General features: G+C 42.7%; 2 protein-coding genes across 3 annotated transcripts; both read left to right on the plus strand.

Annotated features, from left to right (window-relative positions):
• The first annotated feature begins 599 nt into the window (after positions 1-599).
• On the plus strand, positions 600-7,541 carry ensab (endosulfine alpha b). 2 transcript variants are annotated; one of them, XR_004104810.2, is made up of 4 exons: positions 600-827; positions 4,513-4,635; positions 6,515-7,367; positions 7,403-7,541. XR_004104810.2 is itself a non-coding variant. In XM_031298502.2 (3 exons), the coding sequence occupies exons 1-3, from the start codon at positions 771-773 to the stop codon at positions 6,677-6,679; spliced, it is 345 nt and encodes a 114-aa protein (XP_031154362.1). In that variant the 5' UTR covers positions 600-770; the 3' UTR covers positions 6,680-7,541. The 2 variants fall into 2 exon arrangements, 1 of the variants encoding a protein (XP_031154362.1); XM_031298502.2 differs by having other exon boundaries at positions 6,515-7,541.
• A 3,731-nt stretch (positions 7,542-11,272) lies between these two features.
• Positions 11,273-13,597, plus strand: mcl1b (MCL1 apoptosis regulator, BCL2 family member b). The gene is made up of 3 exons (XM_031298482.2): positions 11,273-11,915; positions 12,232-12,482; positions 12,649-13,597. Exons 1-3 carry the CDS (start codon positions 11,432-11,434, stop codon positions 12,763-12,765), a joined length of 852 nt encoding a protein of 283 aa, XP_031154342.1. The 5' UTR covers positions 11,273-11,431; the 3' UTR covers positions 12,766-13,597.
• The last annotated feature ends 8,611 nt before the right edge of the window (positions 13,598-22,208 follow it).

The following is a 22,208-nucleotide window of genomic DNA, read 5'->3' on the forward strand; positions in this document are numbered from 1 at the left end:
AATGAAGCATCTTCTGCCTTGACTACTTTCACCACACTCGAGTAAGTGCTGTAGCCTACTCCTGGACCTGTTATCTATCCTTTGATTTTGATAATTGATTGATTGATTGATTGATTGATTGATTGATTGATTGATTGATTGATAATACTGACTTCAAACACATTTTTTTTGACTGCCTATTTTTTCAACCTGTCTCCTCTCTCATTTCCGAGGATACCTGAATGCGCTGGAACCCACATTACCATTATATTTTTGTCCTGTCTAACAAGAATTTTTCAACAAGACTCCATAGAGCAGGGAGCTTGTCAAATGATAACATGGCTGCCGATCCTCTCGTTTAACTAATTGTGGTGTATTCATTTATCAATTATTATAACACAGAGTGTAATCAAATAAAAACCAGCATGTTGCATCGATAATATATCTTTTGTGTTGATGCAGTGCGGCCCCCGCATCGCCCCCAGGCTCCATTCTGTAAAATCATTGGGCGATGGGCTGTCAATCACAGAGAATGGCGCTGCTAATAGCATTCCATTGGCTCTACATGACCCACTACTGCTCGCCTATTGGTTACTGTATATGTCAATCACGAGTAGGAAACGCCCCGTATTGGTGACGTCACACCTCGTAACGCCATTTTTGTTGGGGAGCAGTCGTGTCAAGAAAAGGAGGATTAGATTCAGTACAGGTATATCAAACGGTGTCTCGTGTATTCATCTCTTCGAGTTGTCCGCAAAAAAGGACACTTGCTTGTCCATCACACTCACATAATGTCGTCAGAAAACCTGGACTCGGACACTCAGGTGGACTATGAGGACGAAAAACAGGTGGGTTTTCTGACTGCTGTCTTGATGTTGTTGGCTAACCACCGAGCATGCTAGCTAGAAGTGGCTAGCATCAGCTAGCACAAGTGAAGTGTGTATGCCCAGCGCTGCACCAAGGCGGGGGGGGGGGTACTCCTGGGAGACATGTAGAGCTACGATAAGCCGTTTCTGTGTGTTGAAATTTTTTTAATTTTTTTTTTTATCGTAGCTGTCTCACCATACAGAGCTCATTGCCCGTCTGTCACTTTGTTTTGTCCCTTGCCTTGTGTCATTGGCTGGCGAGTCCACAACAGCTCGGGCCTCATTGGTCTGTCCTGGAGGGTCTCAAAACGTGCCATGCAGGGCTCGACTGTCTCCAACGAGAGACCTACATTGATGGTTTCACTCGGTACACTTTGAACCGGTGAAAACACATGCATTGAAAACACTCATGTCTTCGTCCTGACTTGAACATGGCTTGAGATTCTTGATGGTCTTCGCCTGACAGTGACAACAACTGCAGTGTGACACTGCTTCCGCATTTACATACAGTATCACAGCAACGGCAGCGATGTGCACTCCATATAGTCAAACACTTGGACCAATGCTTAATCAAACATCTGTTGACATATTGACATCAGTATGATTAGTTTTTCTCAGCTCCATAGGCCTGCAGTTACCTTGTACTGCTTTAATTTGTTGTTTGATATTATATAAATCACAAGATTTGTTATATTTACGGAAATACACGTCATGGACGTCAGAAATTGCTTTGTTTTGATAAAATTGGATGTGAAAATTGTATAATGTTTAAAGAAAAAATCAACAATACAAGAAGTATAGTGATAGTTGTTGAATATTGATTTAATGCGCAGCTCTCTTCTGATTGGCTGCCCAGCAGGTTAGAAGTTTAAAATTCAAAATCAATGTTGACAAACCTGTTGGTTTTTTTATACTGAAGCTTGAATGTGTGCACATACCTAAATACATTAAGTTGCAGTGAATGGTTATTGTTTTGACAAACGCACCATTATTACAAACTTAAATCACTCAAAATATGTTTGTGTAAAATAAAAGGACACATTAGAGCCTCCGCTTTGCCAGACCTTCCTCCACAGCGCCGCGTAGGAGGGTCTGGCTAGTCCACACAGCATTCCGGGATGGGAGAAAAAACGTGCTCTGGTTTATTGGCATTTCTTTAAAATCGTTACTGGACGAAGAAACAACGGCGCTGCAAAATTAGTCTCTGGAAGGAACTTGTTTTGGTGGAACATGTGTACGTTCAAAAGTTGTTCTAGTCGTGCAACAGAACAGCAGTCAACCTGGGTCCTCATAAATTGAGGAAAAAAGAGTTTATCTGTGCTCATATTATGCTCATTTTCAGGTTCATAATTATATTTAGAGGTTCTATCACAATAGGTTTACATGGTTTAATTTTCAAAAAACACCATATTTTTGTTGTACTGCACATTGCTGCAGCTCCTCTTTTCACCCTGTGTGTTGAGCTCTCTGTTTTAGCTACAGAGTGAGACATCTCACTTCTGTCCCATCTTTGTTGGGAGTCACACATGAGCAGTAAGTACTGCTAGCTAGTCAGTTGCAGAGTATGAGGGCGTGCCACGCTAGCAGCTAGGCGAGCATTATAACGTGTGTTACAAAGTGACCACGTCTGTCTCTGAAGTAAAGGCTGGACTACAATAGAGCTGTTTGGAGCAGTTTGTGAACAGTGTTTTCTGTTGGAGATGGTAAGTCTCTTTGGGGTGGACTTTGGGCTTTTTCACTTTGTAAACCTATTACATGCACAAAAAAGAGATAGTACAAGAAAGGGAAAAAGCCATAAAGCATAATATGAGCACTTTAAAATTCCCAACACAAATAAAGCGTAAGGTAACGGACATCCGGCCGAAAAGAAGGCATACGGCGGGATTTCCGGCGGCAACGGGGCAATCCCGGAAGTGGAAAGTCCTGGATATAGACTAGGGCCTCCTCAGACCTTCAGACCCAAAAGCATAGCACTGCTTAAACCCACATAACTTTATTTAGTTTTTCTTCAATATTGTTTGTAAAGATACCAAATGCATCGTGAAGATAAGTGTATAGAGTAATAATACTCACTTTGTACTCACTGAAGTGTGATACAGCTTCAATGAAGCACTGGAGCAAGCATATACAATATATTTTGTCAAATAGTGTTAAAGAAATGTGTCAAACTGTCAACCTTTGACACAACCTAAAGGGATTAGATTGGATGTTGTGCAGGTCTCCACACTAGTGTTTTAAAACTGTCCTGCACAAAGAATGTGTTGTTGGATTCTGCAGTTTCCTTACATTGCGGCCGAATATAGTAGCTCATAAATTTCTCGTCATGGACCCAAGTGAATCAGCACAGTCGGTGCCACACGCCCCCCCCCCCCCCCCCTCCTGAGGGAATGTGTTCATCGGCTTCTGTGTCCTGAGTCACATTTTATCGCTGCCCCAGCAAGCTTTGCAGGCTGAGTGCCCCATCTGGTCTGCATGGTGGAAGTAGGTCTACGCTGTGTGCTGCTCGCTCATGGATAATGCCCAGGGAGTACATACATTGCCTTTGGAGTTTGTCCGCTATAGTCCTACCTGCACTTTACACCTAATATTCCCTGAGGTAGATATAGCGCACAGTCAAACACTTCAGTCAAACCCTTGTAATCATGCTGTGTACAAAAACAAGGTGCGCCCTGGTGGCCCAAATGACTGGCCTCCGTGTCTACCTGACAGGGACCAGTTTGACAAGTGTTAGTCAGTGGCACCAGCAAATACTTGCATTGTCTAAACCAAATGGCCACCTCGGGCGTCGCAAGAAGAGCCGTAAAAGCACTGTCAAGTTATTGTTTTTTTGACCTCAATTCCCATACTTTCTCACAGACACAGAACTACAAAACCCAATGAATTCACACAAACAGAAGACAGGGAATCATTATATTTACCGTAAACATTATTATTAATGGCAGCCAAAGTGTGACCCTCACAGGTAGCAGAAAACAAGGTTTGTTATGTCCTCATTAACGTGCTATCATACGTAAAGGGGCGTTTCAGAATTAAATTCTCAAATGTGGCATGCTTTTTTTTTTTTTGCTTTACAGTAACAGTTGAACGTAGGTATATTTGTTGAACAGGACTCAGTTCATTCTTCATCGACTAGTATTTGCTTTAACGGATACATGATGCTCTTGTGCACAAAATCCCTGTAAACATGATTCCCAAAGAGAGCATTGCTTGTTAGTTATGCATGTACGCTTCTAAGAATCATTTTGACCTCTTTTTTTTTTAAGATCTGTTTGTACCCAGCTTTGCCCTCATCCTGAGTTATTTCCTCTCAGGCACGATGGTATTATGAGAGACTGTAATAGAAGAACATTGACGTTGTGACTTCTACTATTATGAAGGAAGTATCTTCATTTCATACGGCAGCTTTTAGCCCACTTTACAGCGGAGGTTTTTAAGAGCAGTTTTAGTATTTTTGAAGCGCGACGTGGCCGTGTTTATCACAGTCGACTTTCCTGAATTTAGGGGCTTTGTGTATTAGCAGCATTTTTGGAATTGTACGGTGACCATAAATGAGTCGCTGTTCCAGTTGCGCTCGCATTTTTCTAAAGCTGCATCAGCCGACGCTTTGAAGAGGCCCTGTTTTCTACAACGGAGGAGTGTTTATGTCTGTTTGTTGTTGTCGCCACAGGACTCCCAGGAGAAGAATGCAAACCCCGTGAAGTCGGAGGAGGCCAAGCTGAAAGCCAAGTACCCCAGCCTGGGCCAGAAGCCCGGCGGCTCAGACTTCCTGATGAAGAGACTACAGAAAGGGGTAGGTCACCAAGGCTTGTTTACTACATAGTCGCAGATGAGAAGAGTGGGGAGACAGGATTGTGTTTCAGAGTTGGTCCCCACAGCAGGCATCTTTCTGTCAGCGAACCACTGAATCTCTACCTTCTTATACACAACGTGCTGCCTTTGGTGTGAATGCCAAACACAATTTGGGGGGGGGGGTTCAGCTATCTGGTCCAGCTGGTTTTTGTTCTGTGATCAGTCCAGCTCCAACACGTCACTGTCACTGAAAAATCACCTTGGAAAACTTGAAAAAGCACTGTTGGAGAAGCAAGCTTCCTTGCGTTCATTTTCTCACCTTCTTAATCATACTGAGATTTTTGTTTTTATTGGACAACATGTGTATGTCATTCAAAACATGACCGATAACATGTTATGCGTCCCCGTCACAACCAAAGAGCAAGGGCTTCTGTGTAGAGCTGCCATTTTGTAGTCCTTTTAACAATCCTACACGGCTAAATCCATTGAAGCAGAGAGAAAAATCATTTCTCCACCGACTGAGCCCCAGTAGACCAAAATACAATGCAGCCACATTGGTGGCATGTCAAATACAACCGCCTGCTCGACAGATTATTTTTATTTGTCATTTGAAAAGCAAGGGCAGTGCACACAAAGGCATCGTTCTCTCCCCCACCTCTCTCACTTTTCCTCGTCTGGAAAAAGCGTTGCTCTCTCCACCTACACATACTGTGTATGTTACAGAGAACTTCCACCTCTGGAGATTGAAAGTCATTCTGGGAAATCACTGACTAGGAGTAGGAGTAGCCGAGGCAGGCTAAGGGGAGGGCCGAAAAGTAAATTGAAGTACTTAATCATAAGATTAGACCCCCAGATTGAACATCATCAGAGACTTCATCAAAAAATTAGAGAATGTTTTTGTGGCCGGGTTGGCTCAGTTGGTAGAGCAGGCGCACACATATAGAGGTTTACTCCTCAATGCAGCGGCTGCGGGTTTGACTCCGACCTGCGGCCCTTTGCTGCATGTCATTCCCCATCTCTCTCTCCCCTTTCATGTCTTCATCTGTCCTACGGAAATAAAGGCCTAGAAAATGCCTGAAAAAATTATCTTAAAAATAGATTTTTTTTTTTTATGGCGCTTGAATCTGCACAATACAACACTCCACTTGGTCATTCCATTAAAAAGTTAAATAAGTGAACCCTTTCATCTTCTGTTGTTAAAAGAATAGATTATTGTAATAATGACATAATCCCTCCCGTCTACTTTGGCTTTGAGAGTATGCCTTCCAAATGTCAAAATCCACATTCTTAGTGTTGCAAAAATGCATCCTAGGGAATTTCATACTAAAAAGACTTCAACTTTGAAACGCATCGACGTAAGATGACTAAAGAGCACGGTGTGGTCCACGTGGCGAACCACGCACACTGTCCCCAACGATTATTCTGTTCGTACTCAAGTAGTGCATTTGTCCATGCAGGATTTGCCATTGCTCTCTGACGCCGTGGTGGGCCCTGTAAACACAAGCCCACGGGTAGGCCAATGTAGAAGAAGAAGAAGGCAGGAAAAGCCACAGACCACCAAGCCCGGCTCGAGAATGCAACGGGCCTAACTCGCCCTAAACTTTGGAATACGTTTTTTGCACAAAATGAGGTCTGTGAATCTTGTCCTCCATCTCTTATATGGGGATTTCATTAGGAAGGGTCCTCCACAGGGCCAGTATGGACAGCAGGAACAGTAACAGGGACTGATAACTCTTTCAATGTACATATGAGCATATGTGAGTATTGTTTTAAGATCCATGTTTGTTTTGTTTTTTTTGTTAATTACTTTGCTTAACTGAAATCAGTAAGTGGCATGTCTCTAAAGCTGTGAGCACCCTTTCTGTCTCTTCCCCACGCAGCAAAAGTACTTTGACTCAGGAGACTACAACATGGCCAAGGCCAAGATGAAGAAGCTTCCCGTGGCAGGGCCCGACAACAACCTGGTGACCGGCGACCACATTCCCACGCCGCAGGACCTGCCCCAGCGGAAGTCCTCCTTGGTGACCAGCAAGCTAGCCGGCTAGCCTCCATCATACCTAGAAGCACCCTCACGCTCCCTCCCCCCCCACCGGGGCTCCCGTCAAATGTCCCTCCTCCTCAGCCGCGTCCCCAATATGTCCATCCCCTCCCCTGTCTTCTGTTTTTTATCCCAAGGCACCACTGGCTTTAACATGTCGGGCAGAGTTGTAGAAGTTAAAACTCCATTTGCTTGTATGTGGGTGGGGTGGGGTGGGAGGGGTGGAGGCTTAGGTGGCCCGTGAGGTCGCAGCCTTCTCTGCCTTCCCGCCACGCACAGCTCGGCCCCCCTCCGCGCACTCTGCTCTGCCGCCTCCCTTATGTCTTGGTTTTCGGTGTTCCAAGATGCATCACAGTAGGTGTGTCATCGGGCAGGGGTTGGATGGGGTGAGTTAATGCACTTTGTAGTCTGTATAGTAGACTTTGTTCTTTTTTGCATCCTAAATGACACCAAAATAATGCGTGTAAGGGAGTTAGGAACCATGATCGCCGCGCGTCCCTTGATTTTTTTTTTTTTTTTTTTTTAATGTTCCCTAGCTATGCTGGTGGCTGGCTTCGACGGGAGGGGCTTGAATGATGTATGTGAATAATTGCTTGCATACCAAATCTGTGAGGGGCAGCTGCCTCTAGCTCTCGAGCATTCACTGACATCGCGTTGGGAAATGAGGGAAATGAACGGAGGCTTCCTTTCATCTCGTCCTTCAGCCACCTTTCGTCGAACAAAACCCGAGGTCATCTGCTGCAGCTCGGGCCAAACAGGAATTTCGAAGCGCCACTTCCCCCCCCCGTCCTCTCTGCTAATGTTGCTTTAATTCTTGACTCCCGTTGCTCCTGTTCTCTCTAAATATGCTGCATGATTGTAACATGTAACAAAAAAGAAATTTAACACGTTTTTGTTTTTTTAAACGGGAGTGGGGCATCAGCTTAGTGATAGGAAGTATCAAAACAAACACACGGAGCCCTGAAACGTCCACAGTCACACTTCCTTCCTTCCTTCCTTCCTTCCTTTTCCTTTTCGCTGTCCCGACAATCCATGTACACACACTCCTGGAAGCAACCCAGCGCAGCAGCCAGCTGAGTATGTCCTTGTATTATTTTTATTGGCTGGGGACCTTGCCAATCTCTGAGTTCAGTCTTAGTTTGGTTGCTGTTGGGGTGCATCAAGACGTGTGTTTACTATGCACCGAAAAGATTTGTGGGGGTATTGAAGCACCCTGCATAGAGTATATTCTTCTGTAAATAATACACAACCACACACGTAATTTGTGATAAGCTTGCCGCTTTGAGGACCAGACCGGCTAACGTGCCCGAGAGAAATGGTAGCGCTAAATCGACTCACTTACATCCTGGGATTTCTGGCTTGGAAGTTACAGTATATGCTTTACCAACGGAGCCAAATTTGGTACTGCAGCTCTCTGGCTCAGAGGCCGTGGGTACCCTGGTCTTTCCAATGGGACTGTTGCTATCCAATCATTTGGCTCACGTCGTCACGTGACGAAGCAGACTGCAGCCCAAGCTGGTCTGGCTCACGTGGGTGTTTTGGATCTCATTGGAGGTATGAAAAGTGATGCGATGTGACTTAACTTGCCATTGTCATCTTTTGAAAGGCGCATCCAAACGCCACTAAAAATTTTTGGATTTTAGCGTCACAAGCGAACACGCGTGTTTTGACTAGGCGGCTATGTCCGATCACAAAAGTCCAATTTGAAAAGGCAAAAATAACCACAGTCCTAGACTTCGTAGACATTTTTGGACACACCAAAACAATTATTGTAGCTGCTTGTTAAAGCTAAACATTGTGTTGATTTCTCATGTGTTCTTTTAACACTTCCAGAATATATATATATATATATATATATATATATATATCTATCTATCTATCTATCTATCTATCTATCTATCTCTCTCTCTCTCTCTCTCTCTCTCTCTCTCTCTCTCTCTCTCTCTCTCTCTCTCTCTCTCTCTCTCTCTCTCTCTCTCTCTCTCTCTCTCACAGTCAGACGTAGTGGTTCCCTTGACACCTTGCCCTCTTTGGCAAATGACGTTGTGAAACACTAACTTAAGTAAAAGAATAATACTACTTTGCTTCGTATAAACCTTAGCTGGAGTATAGACCTGCTTTTCCTACCAGCGCCCCATAGAACAAAGTGTTTTCTCCCCAAACTGACATACTACACAGACTGATCTTTGATCTCAGGGGTGTCAGAGGGAACGCAGCAGGCAGCCCGGTAACAACAGGTGTCAGCCCAGCTCCCAAGATCGTCATCGGGGGCTTAAAGTGGGACACTGCATGCCTGCAGGATGCACTCACTCCAACACTTGGCAAAGCAGAGAGAGATTTTATAACAAATGGGGCGGGGGGGGGGGGGAGGGTGAGCGCACGCTCTGCGCTTGAATCCCACCTGTTAATGTGGTTCAACCTCTGAAAGAGAGGAACGATGCGATCAGCAAATCTGCGGACTTTTTGAGTGTGTGCCGTCCACACGTTCGCGATTTTGAGCTGGACGCCGGCGCTCGCTGAGAATCAGCCTCCTTGTATAAAACTGCTTCAGGGAACCTTCACAAATGCACACTCCACCACGTAGGCTAGGTGATCGGGTGCATGCACCATCACATTCTCCACCTCACTTTCTTTTTCATTGAGACTTTAAAATGTGTCAAATTTAGCAGTGGGCGAAAGAGAACTGACCTGTACGTATGTGCTAGTTATGGTGTTGTATGAATGCACTGCTTTTTTCTCTGTTCCAGCCATTGTAAATAGACTTCAAAAGGAAGGGATTTTTTTTTTTTGCGTTGTATCCCACCTGCTTTTAACTCCCTCATAGCCTGAGCTATTTTCTGATTCACTGGTTCCTCTCTCCTTTCAGTTTAACACTACTTCTGCTCTGTCTTAGTGAATTGCAGAGACTATGTGAATCTGTATCATATGAAAATATGTGTAAATGCTGCTGACTCAGTCAAAGACAAATCTAAAGAGATGTTCCCCTGTAAAGGACACCTGTCCTCTTGATTCTACCAGTCTGACTCTGTTCTCCCCGAGTATCTCTGTTTCAGAGTCCCATAGCTCCTGTGGCAAAAATCGACTCAGTTGACGTCAATTCTACCACTTCGTTTGAAGGTACATTGTTGGAATTTGATCCGGCGCGAGCCAGGAAACGTCTGGAACGCTTTGTCCCTCTGGTTGACAAGGACAGACCATTTAGCATCATATTGTGTTTTAAAAGCCTAAAGTTTCATGCTTTAAAATAAAAAAAGTTTGCTAAAAGAAATGGGTGAATGAGCTACAACATGTTCTACGAAACAACCGTGGACAGGAGTTCTTGAATGCTACTTGATGTTCGGCTTTGCACAGAGCGGTTCAACGAGAGGAAATAGCAGGGTTATGTTTCAGACCCAACACACAGGGTGTCTCTCGTTCAGCTATATAAACACACGCCAGAATGTATAAAGGAATGACTGTGTGCTCTGAAGTACTTTTGTGCTGCTTTTACCTTATCCGTTTTCTTGTTGTTTTGCAAGTAAATGTTTCTTTTTTTTTTTCTCATGTGTTCTCTTACTGCATATTAAGTATATTTCAGCCTAGCCCAAGATAACTGCAGGGAAACCAGAGGCACCCTTGCTTCCAAGAAAAAAAAAAAAAATAAGGGTTTACATGATAAAGAGGATGACTGGAGAACACTTTAAGACTTCAGAAAGTACAGGAATACTTGGAATGTTTCAGTTGTGTGTGTGGGAGTAGGTGAGAGGATTTTTGTCAGTATTTGAAATAAACTTTTACATTAATAAGATTTTCTTGTTTTTTTTTCATTGATGTTAGGTCTCCACTCTTGTACCACTCTTGTGTATTTGTTGGCACCTGAATCCTAACATGACACACATGGACTCATGAAAAATAAAGGTTCCAAGTTGAAGTGTACTGTAAAAGGCTGAATCTCGTGGGTGAAAAATTGGCATTGCTGAAAGGAGAATTCCCTCCATCTGACCACTAGGGGGAAGCATCATCATGTATTTGTTTATTGCTAACATGTGGCTCTTAGTTGAAGACAGTTCTGGCAATTTCTAGCATTCCTAACATAACATGGAAACTTTTAGTTGTGTAGAAAAACAACAGATTATAAAAAATTTGAAAAAAAGTTTTTAAAATATGTCAATGCCATGGTATAAATGGGAAACATCTATTGGTTTAAACTTTACTTAAAATATAGATTAAGCAACTTCAGACACGGCTTATTATTATGTTATTGTCACTACTATTACTGTCGTTATCTTTAATAATCTTGCTGATATTATTATGATCGAGTGTTTCCGGTAATGCTATCTTCATTTTTGATCGTGGTCATGGAAAAATACAAAAATATCCCACCAATGAATCACAATCTTAGAGACTTCTTGCTTCTGCTCATATTTTCAGCTGCAAAATAATCACGACTCCGAGTCCTCCTTTTTCTTCTTTTTGTAAACATTTAAAACTACACCGAACAAACAAAGCCGTTGGGAACCGCCGTTTGTTTGGTTTGAGCTTCTCTTTTTTGAGAAGACGGAATTGTGACGTGCGACTCACGCATGGTTTGACGCAAACGACGTAATATAAGAGCGAGTTCTCACTTCCGTTCCAGTCACTGCAACACGGCCATGGACGAGAAGTGAACGTTAGAGGAAAGGCTAGCTTATTGTTTAATACATGCTAGCAGCATATCTTACCCTATTTTTTTTACGGAAACAAGTAAGCGTAACGTTAATTTCAAAACTTAAGAATCCAAATGAATATTATTCCGGCGAAACGGACCGCGTTCAACGTAACGACCGGAGTCATGAGCTGTTTTATTCATCCTCAAAATGGAGTCGTGGAGGGACCAATTCTCTACGGCTCAGGGAATTCCTCCCCGCAGATTGCAATGGGCTCATCTAAAGAATCTCACAACGGAAATGCGGGGTCAAACGATACCCTGAAACGACCGAAGAACCTGGGAGTGAACGGGTATGTAACAAAAAGCCTCCGGGAGGACAACGACGAAATCGAGGACGGCTCATTGCCGTGTACTCCGGAGCCAGACGGTGAAATCGACGTCTCCAGTTGCCCGGCAGGTGATGCAGTCCTGGAGAACGACACGAGGCAACTCATTGGCCGTTTCCTGAGAGACTTTACTGGACTTTCGAAAGCAAAGTGGAATGAAAGCCGAGCACTAGCAACAATGAAAAGAGTTGTGGAGGGCGTTTTGGAGAAACACAGATACGCATACAATGGTAGGTAGTGACACGTAACGTTAGCTGTGGGTTATATTCAAAGGCGGCTGTTTATATCCGTTTATCTACAGCTACGGGCTGTTTTAACTCCCATTAATTCTTCACAACACACACCGTGTTTGGAACTGTTGTTTGGGCCTGTAGGAGCCATTTTACTCAAGGCGTGGGAACAGTACCTAAGTTAAATAAAGTCAGCAGTAGTCTAATTTCGATGCAAGTACGTTGTAAATTGAGTTGATAGCCACACCTACACTGATACTATTTAACTTTGTACAAGCCATATTACTGACCCATGCTTCTTGTGTTTTCTATATAGGTATGATCAACAAATTGTCATTGGATGAAAGAACGGATGACGCCAGTTTTGTCAGTGCAGTAGCCAAGAGCCTCTTTGCAGACGGAACCACCAACTGGGGTCGTATCGCCAGCCTGCTGGCCTTCGGGGCAGTGGTGTCACAATACCTGAAGGAGCGAGGCAGGGAGAACTGTGTGGAGCTGGTGGGACAGGAGATCTCCACGTATTTGCTAAGCGACCAGCGGGACTGGCTGGTCAAAAACAATGCCTGGGTGAGTTTATGACTAATGCCTGAATGACAGGATGTAGGAACTACTGTATTTGACTTGTTGCATAATTACTCTAATTGTGCAACAAAGCCTACATGTATTTGTGCCTCTGTGCTTCCACACTCCAGATTTCCATCTAATGTTTATTGTTTTATCCTTTGTTTTTCAGGATGGCTTTGTCGAGTTCTTCAGAGTAGCAGACCCAGAGTCCACAGTGAGGAACACACTCATGGCCTTTGCTGGATTTGCTGGTATTGGGGCGACACTGGCCCTGTTGATCAGGTGAATTTTTTTTTTGGACACTCAGAGGCTTATTTTCACATGATGGAAGCTTCTTCCACATTTCCTCCACTTTTGAAATTGGACTTTGATGGACATACACTGCTCATTAGTGGTTCCTTCTCGTCTTTTTTGGGCTCCCTTCCCCCCCCCCCCCCCCCCCCCCCCCCCAACTGCAAATACAAGCTTTTGCTGTTGACGTAAATGGATGGACTTTACTGACTGCATTCAACCTTCAAATAATTAGGGTTTATTTAAATTACAGAGAAATTTATTTTTCTAATAAATGTAAAATGTGTTTCTATGCAAAATTAAAGCTAATGGGCAGTCAGTTGACCTGATTTTTTTGCTTAATTGTTGCCTAATTATGTTTACTAGCTTTTTCATAAATATATCACAATTTCCTGGTGGTAATGGTGTTTAGTAAGTAAGCCCAGGCCAAAGCAGGAAGAGGATGCTGCATTTTTCCATGTTATGCTCATTTCCATAAAGCCCATTCATAACCCTCAACCATGGGAGGGGGGGGGGGATTTGCATGAGTGTAGCTCAGCTTCCTGGTTATGAAAATTGGTGGATCTGAACTAGGAGACACGAAGCAACCACATGCAGGACTTTTTTTGCCTGGAAAAGTTTGAGTCTGTTGGAAGGAATTGCACAAGGACTGAGTTGGAAAGTGGCAGATTGGGCTGGTCGACTGCACCAAAGCTGACTGTAGTTGGGGAATGACGTTGGTCCCCCCCCCCCCAGAGAGAGGCAACAGACAATGATAATCATACAGATCATGTTGTAAGCTAACAAGTCTGTATAGTTGACACAATAAAATCAGAAATTCACATGGTGTGACCTTTTTGGATACTGTCTTACTGTGAAGAGAATTTAGCAAGAGCTGAAGACAGAGGTTACATCTACACATACAATGAATCGCCTCGCTCTAAACTTAAATTGAATGCCTCAACCTTTTGATGTTTATTCACACCACAACCCCAGACTGGCTGTTTCCTAGAAATTTTGATGTGGCTGTGGCAGCGTCTCAGTTACTTTTGAGAACTCAGCTGCAGCCACACTTTTGCGAGATGCAGTGGCGGCGCGTTATCTGCAAAGAGCTGGTGCATAACAGCTGAATGCACCAGCACCAGCGAGATTGTGAAACTGGGTTAAAAAAAAAAAAGTTCACAACATCCTCAAAAGTTGCATAACAGTGTCTACTTACTGGGTTGGAAATTTGTGTAGCTACCTAGAAACTGATGACTTAATCAAATGTGTATTTGGTTAAGATGTATTATCAAATATATCCTACTTAAAGAAATATATTTATATTTAATTTGGTAAGTGTCTGGTCATGTGTCTATTTTGGGTATGGTTTCTTGTAGTGCTCTGATGCTAAATTAGAGCAATTTTCTCTTTTACTCACATCTCCGATATGGTTGAAGTCAGGAAGGTTTCTAGAGTCTACTAGACTATAGTTCCGTCCTGCTCTGGTGTACTGTTCCTCGTAAGAATCTAGGAACACAAGAATAGTTTTGCACTTAGTCATCTAAAAAACAAATGTAAGTGTAGACTTTATCGAAACCTCAAGCAGGGGGAATCCTTGGCGATGATGTGTGGCTGCGCCCTTGTTTGTTCAGATCCTCCCGTTGTCTAGGGTTACAGGACAAACGCAACACTCCTCGAGGTCTTGGGAGGAAATTGAGTAGAGCCTCTCCATGGTGATGATCCACAGCAGACCTCCCCATGTTCCTCTCCTGCGGCTAATGATAGTAGCCACCACCCTGGTTACCCCCGCACGGTTCATTGTGAAGAACAGGCTGCTCCACAATGGGGAATAGAGGCTGAGGTAATTTGATCGAGCAGTTTGCAGCGTACACAAGTGGATTGGGGGCGCAGAAAACAAGACTGCAATGCAGTGTCTTGCAACGGCACAAAGTCTGAACAACCTTGATGTTGGTAACTAGCTTATTAGAGCTAGACATTATTTAAGTGTGTGTGCATACATTATTTTCTCCTCTGTCCAGAGTATTAAAGCTTTAATGTTACCTAAAAATAATGATATCCATCTGCATAGAGAAGTGTTGGCTCGGAAATTGCCAGCACACCACTTTCAATTTTCTTAATTCTGAGGCCTAAGTGTCCGTCAAAATGAAACTGAAATGGTTGTTTGGCTTTATCAACAGGGCTATTGACACTTTTTTTTTTTTTTTTCACACAGCAAAATAAATTTAAGGAAGTTGTCAGCGACATGTTTTAAAGAAAACTTAAGTTCACATTTCCCAGCTGCAGTTCTGCTTAAAAGTGTAAATCCTCTGTGGTTGAACAAATGTGATAGTGCAGCCTCTGCACTTTCAGAGCAGCACAGCTGTAAACTGGAAAGCTTGTAGAAAGCCTTCAGTAGGTAATCACATTCCTATCATGGGATAGTTTTTTTTTTTTTTAAGGAGTGGTTTTGTTTTGAATCCATTGTCTGCACACATACTTAACATTTAGACACTGTAGGGAGTATTGATTATATGCAGCCTAGATCCCAACTGTCCAATCCAGAAGAAACCAAGAATTACTGAGCATTAGACGTGTGCTTAGCATCGCTCAGATTACCTATTTAGAGTTTCTGTGCATTGAACTTGAACTCCTGCAGAGCTTTTTGGGGATGTGGGCTTTCTGGTGGCTCCAAGAAGGAAGTCTTGTCTTCTTGACACACTACTGAGAAATTCAAACTTTACAAAATGGTTAAGATTAGTTTCACAAACTAGATAAACCCAATTTCATCATGTTTCATTGCTCAGTGTTGCTTCCTTTCCACAGAAACCAGCCCGATGCAGTTTTTATTTGCAGTTTGGTAATTTGAGCTTTGAGGAACAGCCTTTTTTCCAGACTGGCAGATCATTGGTCATAGGCCTCTCCACTTCCCCATAGCAACACCCCGCCCCTTCATTTTAAAAAAAGCAACAGTTTCTGGGAAGTCAGCTGACGCACGAGTTTATCTTTAACAGGAGTGGTCAGCTGCGGAGTTACTGTTTAGAGCTGCAAATACTCCGAATTCTGACCCTGCGATGCAAAGATAGTTTACTTTGCAGTTCGAAGTGACGCTGAAAGGGAATGAAGATGTGTTGATTTATAAACTTGCTAAGGAAGTCCCTGCAGGTCTTACTGAAACTTCACAGACATTTCTAGAGCTGCTGTACTGGAAGAGAATTAGACTTGTAGTTCTTTTGAGCTTCACAAAGTCTGTAATTACTTCTTAGCCTGGAGTCTTTGCTCTGCTTTTGAATATACACAACTTGTATATGTGCAGAGTACCCTGAGAGTGTCTGCTCCACTCTTTCCTCTATCATGTCTAAATGTGTCTCAGGGCATTGCTGTAAATAAGCATGTAAATCCAGTTTTTGGTGCCTTTTGGTCTCCCTGTTTACTGCTAAGCAGCTACTTTTGTCCTTTCCAGAGATCACTCGTCACTCAGTGTATTCCATGCTGTCCTGTTCTTGTTTTTTTTCTTCACTTCATTTTGGTCCTTAGCTTTCGAGTAGGTGGCATAAACTTCCCAATTCTTATTCCAAAATTTTGAATCTGCAATTGGAAACCTAAAACGGTCACTTCCGGTGTGCAAGAAGCTTTTTACCCCCCTAGAAACACCTATCATCATACGAAATCCATAAAACCTAATCCAAAAAGCGAAATTTTGCATTGCAGTCTCCGCAAACACTTTGTTCCTTTTTTATGTCTGCTATTTGGAATTACACACAACCCTTCCAGTAATTCCTGGAATTGTCTACATTCACCTGTTTTAATCTAGTTTTATGTAAAACAGGCACATTCTGTCCCGGTAATGTCCAATAACCCAAAGGCAAAGCACCTTTTTGAATTGACAGACCCAGTATACCGTATGCTGACTCATAACTGCTGATTGACAGATGAAGCATTAGGCGGCTGAATTGATGATCTGATGTGCATTATCCGCACATTAGGCTATTGATGAACAGGTGTTCTATGTGCTTTCTCAGAAACATGTTTGTCAAATAGATAAATACTAGTATGTGCAAATCTAAGACTATATTGATACCTGTGATGTAACAAAAATGAACGCTCTAAAGTAATCCTCTGTTTTTATTCTCAGATCAGCTCATTGAGCTGTGGGCTTTTTGACCAATGACTAATAATCAATTAATCAAAAACAAATCGTAGATTACTTGATGATTAAAAAATAACAGTTGGTTTCGGTTCTAACTTGCCCAAATTATTTTTTTCTTTGCAGCATCACACTTCACTCTTTGTACCTAATCATATTCAAAAAAAAAAAGACTGTTTGGTGCTGGTTATACAAGTGGCTGCCATTGCTCAGCATGTATTTTCAAAAGTTTTCGTAAGCTGGTTATTGTTAAACAGTATTGTTATGGGATTTAAGGGATGGAAATAGCTTCAAATACAAGTTTTAAATAGTCATAGGTCAAAGGGCTCCCATTCATCTAAACTCTGGACAGTAAGCTCTTCGTGGTGTTTGGATACTGATCACATATCAAATTGAATCCACCGAGTGATGTGTGGTGTTCTTTTCTGAACTGAGTCATCCTGTCCTTTTGAAACTATTCTTTGACTGATGACCATAGTGCAGTATTAATAGACATCTTATCCCTGTTGGCAGTTCTGACCTGCCTGCAGGCTGCCCACTAACTCTCTTACTGCATCCTGCTGTTGCTCCATATTTGTGTTTAGGAGGAACATGCCAACAACCATGTGAATAGGATTACAGATTGGTTTGGCCCTGATCTTTTGGTAGGTCCGTGTAACAATAGCAAGTAAGCTACTAGCTATAATAGGCTGACACACTCCCCACCAACCTGTACGTAGGAATACCTCAAAATAAAGCTTGCTTGTTGCCGTTGAGTGCATTAAAACAAGCGAGCAGAGAAGTCGAAATAGTTTGCTAAAAGTACCTGATAAATGTTGCAAATGGTTAGCGGTGGCCCTCAGAGCTTAACCCACTGCAAATGAAGAAGACAAATAGACAGAACACAAGCAATTAAAACATCTCCACCAATTTGACACATAGTTGCAAATGGAGAATCGTACTGCAAGTAACACAGACAACTACGGAAAGTGTTTTAAGGGGACGCTAAAAAGGGTTGCATACTTGGGCTGCGTTCAAATGGTTAAAAAAAATAAATGATTCTAACCGCTTTTCCTTGACCTCAAGGGGCCTGTGGGGCCAAAATGCTGGACTCCACAAGTTTAAAGGGCTGTTTGAGGGTTAAGACTTGGTTTTAGGATTAGGGTTAGAATTAGGTTATGGTTAGGGTGAGGGTAAGGGATAAGGTTAGGCATTTAGTTGTGATGGTTAGGGTTAGGGACAAGGGAATGCATTATGTCAATGACGGGTCCCCACAAAGTGCCACAAACCTGCTTGTGTGTGTGTGTGTCATCCAAATTGCTTCACTACACATATATATTATGAGTCTGGACAGACATGGATGTAAACTGCAACTTGAGTGGTTAGTGGAGGCATGCAGAGGGGGATGATTCTGTTTTCTTTCTCTACTCTAGTGATTTGGTTAAATCCCTCTGGCTGATGTGAGACGGTTGGTAACTGTTGTCTCTTTGCTCAGGCAGAAGTTGTAACCGTCGGCTCTTACTTGGACGGTACACTCTGTACTCAGTCGATGACTCTGCATTAGGTCATTGGCCCTTTTCCATGTTTTGTTTCACAGAGGAGAGAACAGTTTACTAACAAAGCCAGCATTATTTCTGGAAGGGGAGTTATGTTCCCAGCAAAATGGCCATCTTGTTATAGACAGGAAGGAAATATCATGACATTTGGTCTAAGAATAAACGCCGCGCCCCAGCAATGTAAATTGGCACAAATGTTATCTTTCCCCCGATCAAGATCAAACATGCCAGTGTTTTTCTTCTTCATTTTTCCTTTTGTATTCTTCCTTGTTCCTTATTCTTATTTCAAGTTGAAATAAAACTTTTCTTTACTCTGAATTTCTTTGCATAGACTCAAAAGTGCACAATGAAAACAATATGATGATCCATCTATTCATTTACAGAAAAAAGAAGAGCGAGAATTTGCCTTAGATTGTTAAACGTTAATGGGACAGATACAGTATATGTGTTTTTAATCAGGACTCTAGAGCAGGAAGGTTTCAGGCTTTGGACCCATTTTAAAGGTCCACTTCCTGACTTGTCCGAAAAAAGCTTCAGGATCATCAGCAGATGACCAACTGTAACGTGATTGAATGCTCCAGAAAAAAGTGGACATTGAGTTAAGATTTCTTTTTTTTTTTTTTTTGTCGGTTTGTGATCTAGTTTGGCAACTCAGTGTGTTAATGCACTTAAGTAACTGGCTTCCTGCTGGGTTTCTGTAATCTGATTTCTTCAATGGAATGTTAAAAAGAGACCTTATTAAAACAATAAAGTTCTTTAAACTAAGTTTTGACACAGGGCCCCTTTACAGGACACAGGCACAAAGTTACCTAGTCTATATCGACAACGTTTAATTTCCGGGATTGTTCAGGTGCCGCCGGAAATTCCGCCGAATATCCCTCATTTTGGCCGGATGTCCGTTACCTTCCGCTTTCTTCGTGTTGGCATTTTAAACTGCTGTTATGGAATAAAAGAATCCCAAGTGCGGTTCTATTTCTGCTGAAGAAACCTGATTTCTTGGCCATGTTAATGCTTAAAGGAACACCCCAAACTCAAAACATATTTTTTCTCTTAGCTGTAGTGCCATTTATCAGTCTAGATAGTTTTGGTGCGAGTTGCCCAGTGTTGACGATATCGGCCAAAGAGATGTCTGCCTTCTCTCCAATTTAATGGAACTAGAAGGTACTCAGCTTGTGGTGCTCAAAGTGCCAAAAAAAAATACATTTAAAAACCTCAAAAGCAATGTCTCTCTCCAGAAATCATGTCCCCAGTTACTCAAGATGATCCACAGACCTGGTTGTGAGCAGTTTCATGTAGGAAGTATGGTAGAAAGAAAATGGTTCCTACATGAAACTGCTCACAACCAGGTCTGTGGATCATCTTGAGTAACTGGGTCGTGATTTCATCTACTATTTGTAATATTCAGACACATTTGCACTGTAAAAAAAGTGTCAACCTCTAACTACTCCTGTTCTCTCGAATGCAAAGATTCAAACCTTTTAAGCCGAAGCCCCATCACAACTACAACATGCCCCAATGGTTTAAAAATGTAGTTCAGGTAAAAGCTGACACCTGACCAGCTGCATGTAACCACATGTTCTTACGGTAACCAGAATACTGCAGTGCCAGTAATCGGGTTCTGATTTCCTGCCAACAACCAGGTTTCTTGTGCGCATGTAATTGCACCAACTTACTCTGTTCAATCTTCAAAACTGATCAGAAAAGACAAATTTGAAACCAAAGCAGGGATGCTAATTTCAACCTTTTCGACTCATTGTGTCCTTTAGTTGCTGACACGGTTGTTAGGGAACTATAAAACTGGGTGACAAACATCTGATGTAGGTCACCTATTTCCTTTTTAGTCGCTGAACACGTATGAACTGTGACAGAAAATGTATTTGCTCGGGAGCCCCTGCGTCGTGTTTGAAGAAGCATCGTGACTTATCTGCAAGACGTCTCTTTCCGTTGACGTCTGCTATTTCAGGGACAAACTGTGACAGGCCCAGGCATGTTTGACCTCAGTGCTCCAAGGTGTGATGTTGTTATGTCTGGATAAACCCATCAGATGGGTTTAAGGGTCAAATGGTCAGTGTCAGTTACAGCTTGTAAGCCCCCACCCCGCCCTTCTTCACCTTTTGTTTGGAGACCACATGCTTGCTGAGCATTGCCAGTGGTTTGTTGACGTCTGTCGCCTCCAACATTCCACACAACAATCTGTGGTTCAAAAGCCATTGAACCCAGCTGAAGGGGGGGGCATTGTGTTTGAAAAAGAGTCCTGTACTGCTGATAGTCATCCGTTTATGTGGTCATTTGGAGAAGCTGGGCATGTGGCCGTGCGCAAAGCATATGACAGATTGTCATTTTGCCCTTGCAAAGTGGGAGTCATGCACCTTAGGATCACAAGTTTTTTTTTTGTTTTTCATGGTGACGGCGGAATGAATGACTGTGTTGAAATCCTTGTTTTAACTGGAGGATAACTCGAGGAGATGTTCAAGAGATGACCTCATTGCCAGCAGGTTAATTATGCCCCCCCTCCCCTACCCTCGTCTGAAGCTGGGATCAGCACTCGGTCAGCAAAAAATGAACACAGAGCTTTTGGAAATGACTCATGGGATCAAAGCAACTCAAACATAACCACACATTTTTAGGTTGGCAGGCAAATGTGAGTGCTGCAGGGGCGACAAACACGATGACTCGTATCCTAATGTCTACTATTGGGACAACATGACTGATCAAACCAAGATGGACTGAGTCTGTTCTTGCCCTGTGTGAAAAAACTCAGCCACATTCATTTAAATGGAGCCAGTCTGTCGGTGCAGTGGGAGTGCCAATGCGGAGGACTCCCCCCAAAAAGCGCAGTGTCTTCTGCGAAACAGTTGAACGTGGCTCAATTTTTGGCAATAACACAACGTCATCCAGCCATGCGCTGGCTAACCCGGTAGCCAGCGCTGGTCAGTGTTTTGGCATCTGATAAGCCTTCAGATTCAAGGATCTGTTAGGTCTGTGTAGTGGGCTTCCTGGATCAGATTTGACTCACCAGAACCTGAAGCTACACACACCCACCAACTTAGCCCCCTACATTGTTTTTTTTTAAATGCAGGATTGTTTTTGGTCTCAGTACCTGCATAGTCATTTAGGCCCTTTCCACTGCAGGAACAAGTCTTGTTGCCATTTTTTTGTTGTTGCTGTGGTTCATACTGTGGTATGTTAAGTGTATTGCACAACTGAAATTGGAAAATTGGGCGAGTGACTCTGCCTTTTTATACAATATCAGGCAACTCCCTGTTCCTCCATCCACGAAGTGACAAACAGTTGGTGTGTCTTCCATTTCTTACCCTTTTTCGCACAGATTGCAGCGCACTGAACAACACCAATTGATTTTCACTGTGTTTATTACTTTGGAAGGAATTCGGGGGCGTTTCCCAGCACCACAGATTGGGAAACTAAAACAAAACAAAAAAAACAAGAAACTACTTTCTAATATAAAATTAAGCCTGAACTCACGTCATCCAAAAGTAAGTGTATTTAGCAGGACTAAAATCAAATAATTTTTTTCATTATTTCTTTATTAGTCTTAAAGGTTTTCCCGTAGTCTCAGAAAGAGTGTGTGGGGTGGTTTCGAATACAAACCAGACTTTAACAGAGAGGGGAAAACCCAACAAATGTTAAAATGCACCTCATCTGCCTACATATGGAGTAGGAACAATATTTACGTCACCTCTGAAACCAGAATTTGTTTTTCAATTAACTCATAAACCCATTTTCTTTCTGTCCTTCCTGACAGCTGGTCATTAGGAAGTTTGTTCAACCGCTTCATTC

Source organism: Sander lucioperca, chromosome 10 (genome assembly GCF_008315115.2).
Source record: "Sander lucioperca isolate FBNREF2018 chromosome 10, SLUC_FBN_1.2, whole genome shotgun sequence".
In the NCBI taxonomy this organism is placed as follows: Eukaryota; Metazoa; Chordata; class Actinopteri; order Perciformes; family Percidae; genus Sander; species Sander lucioperca.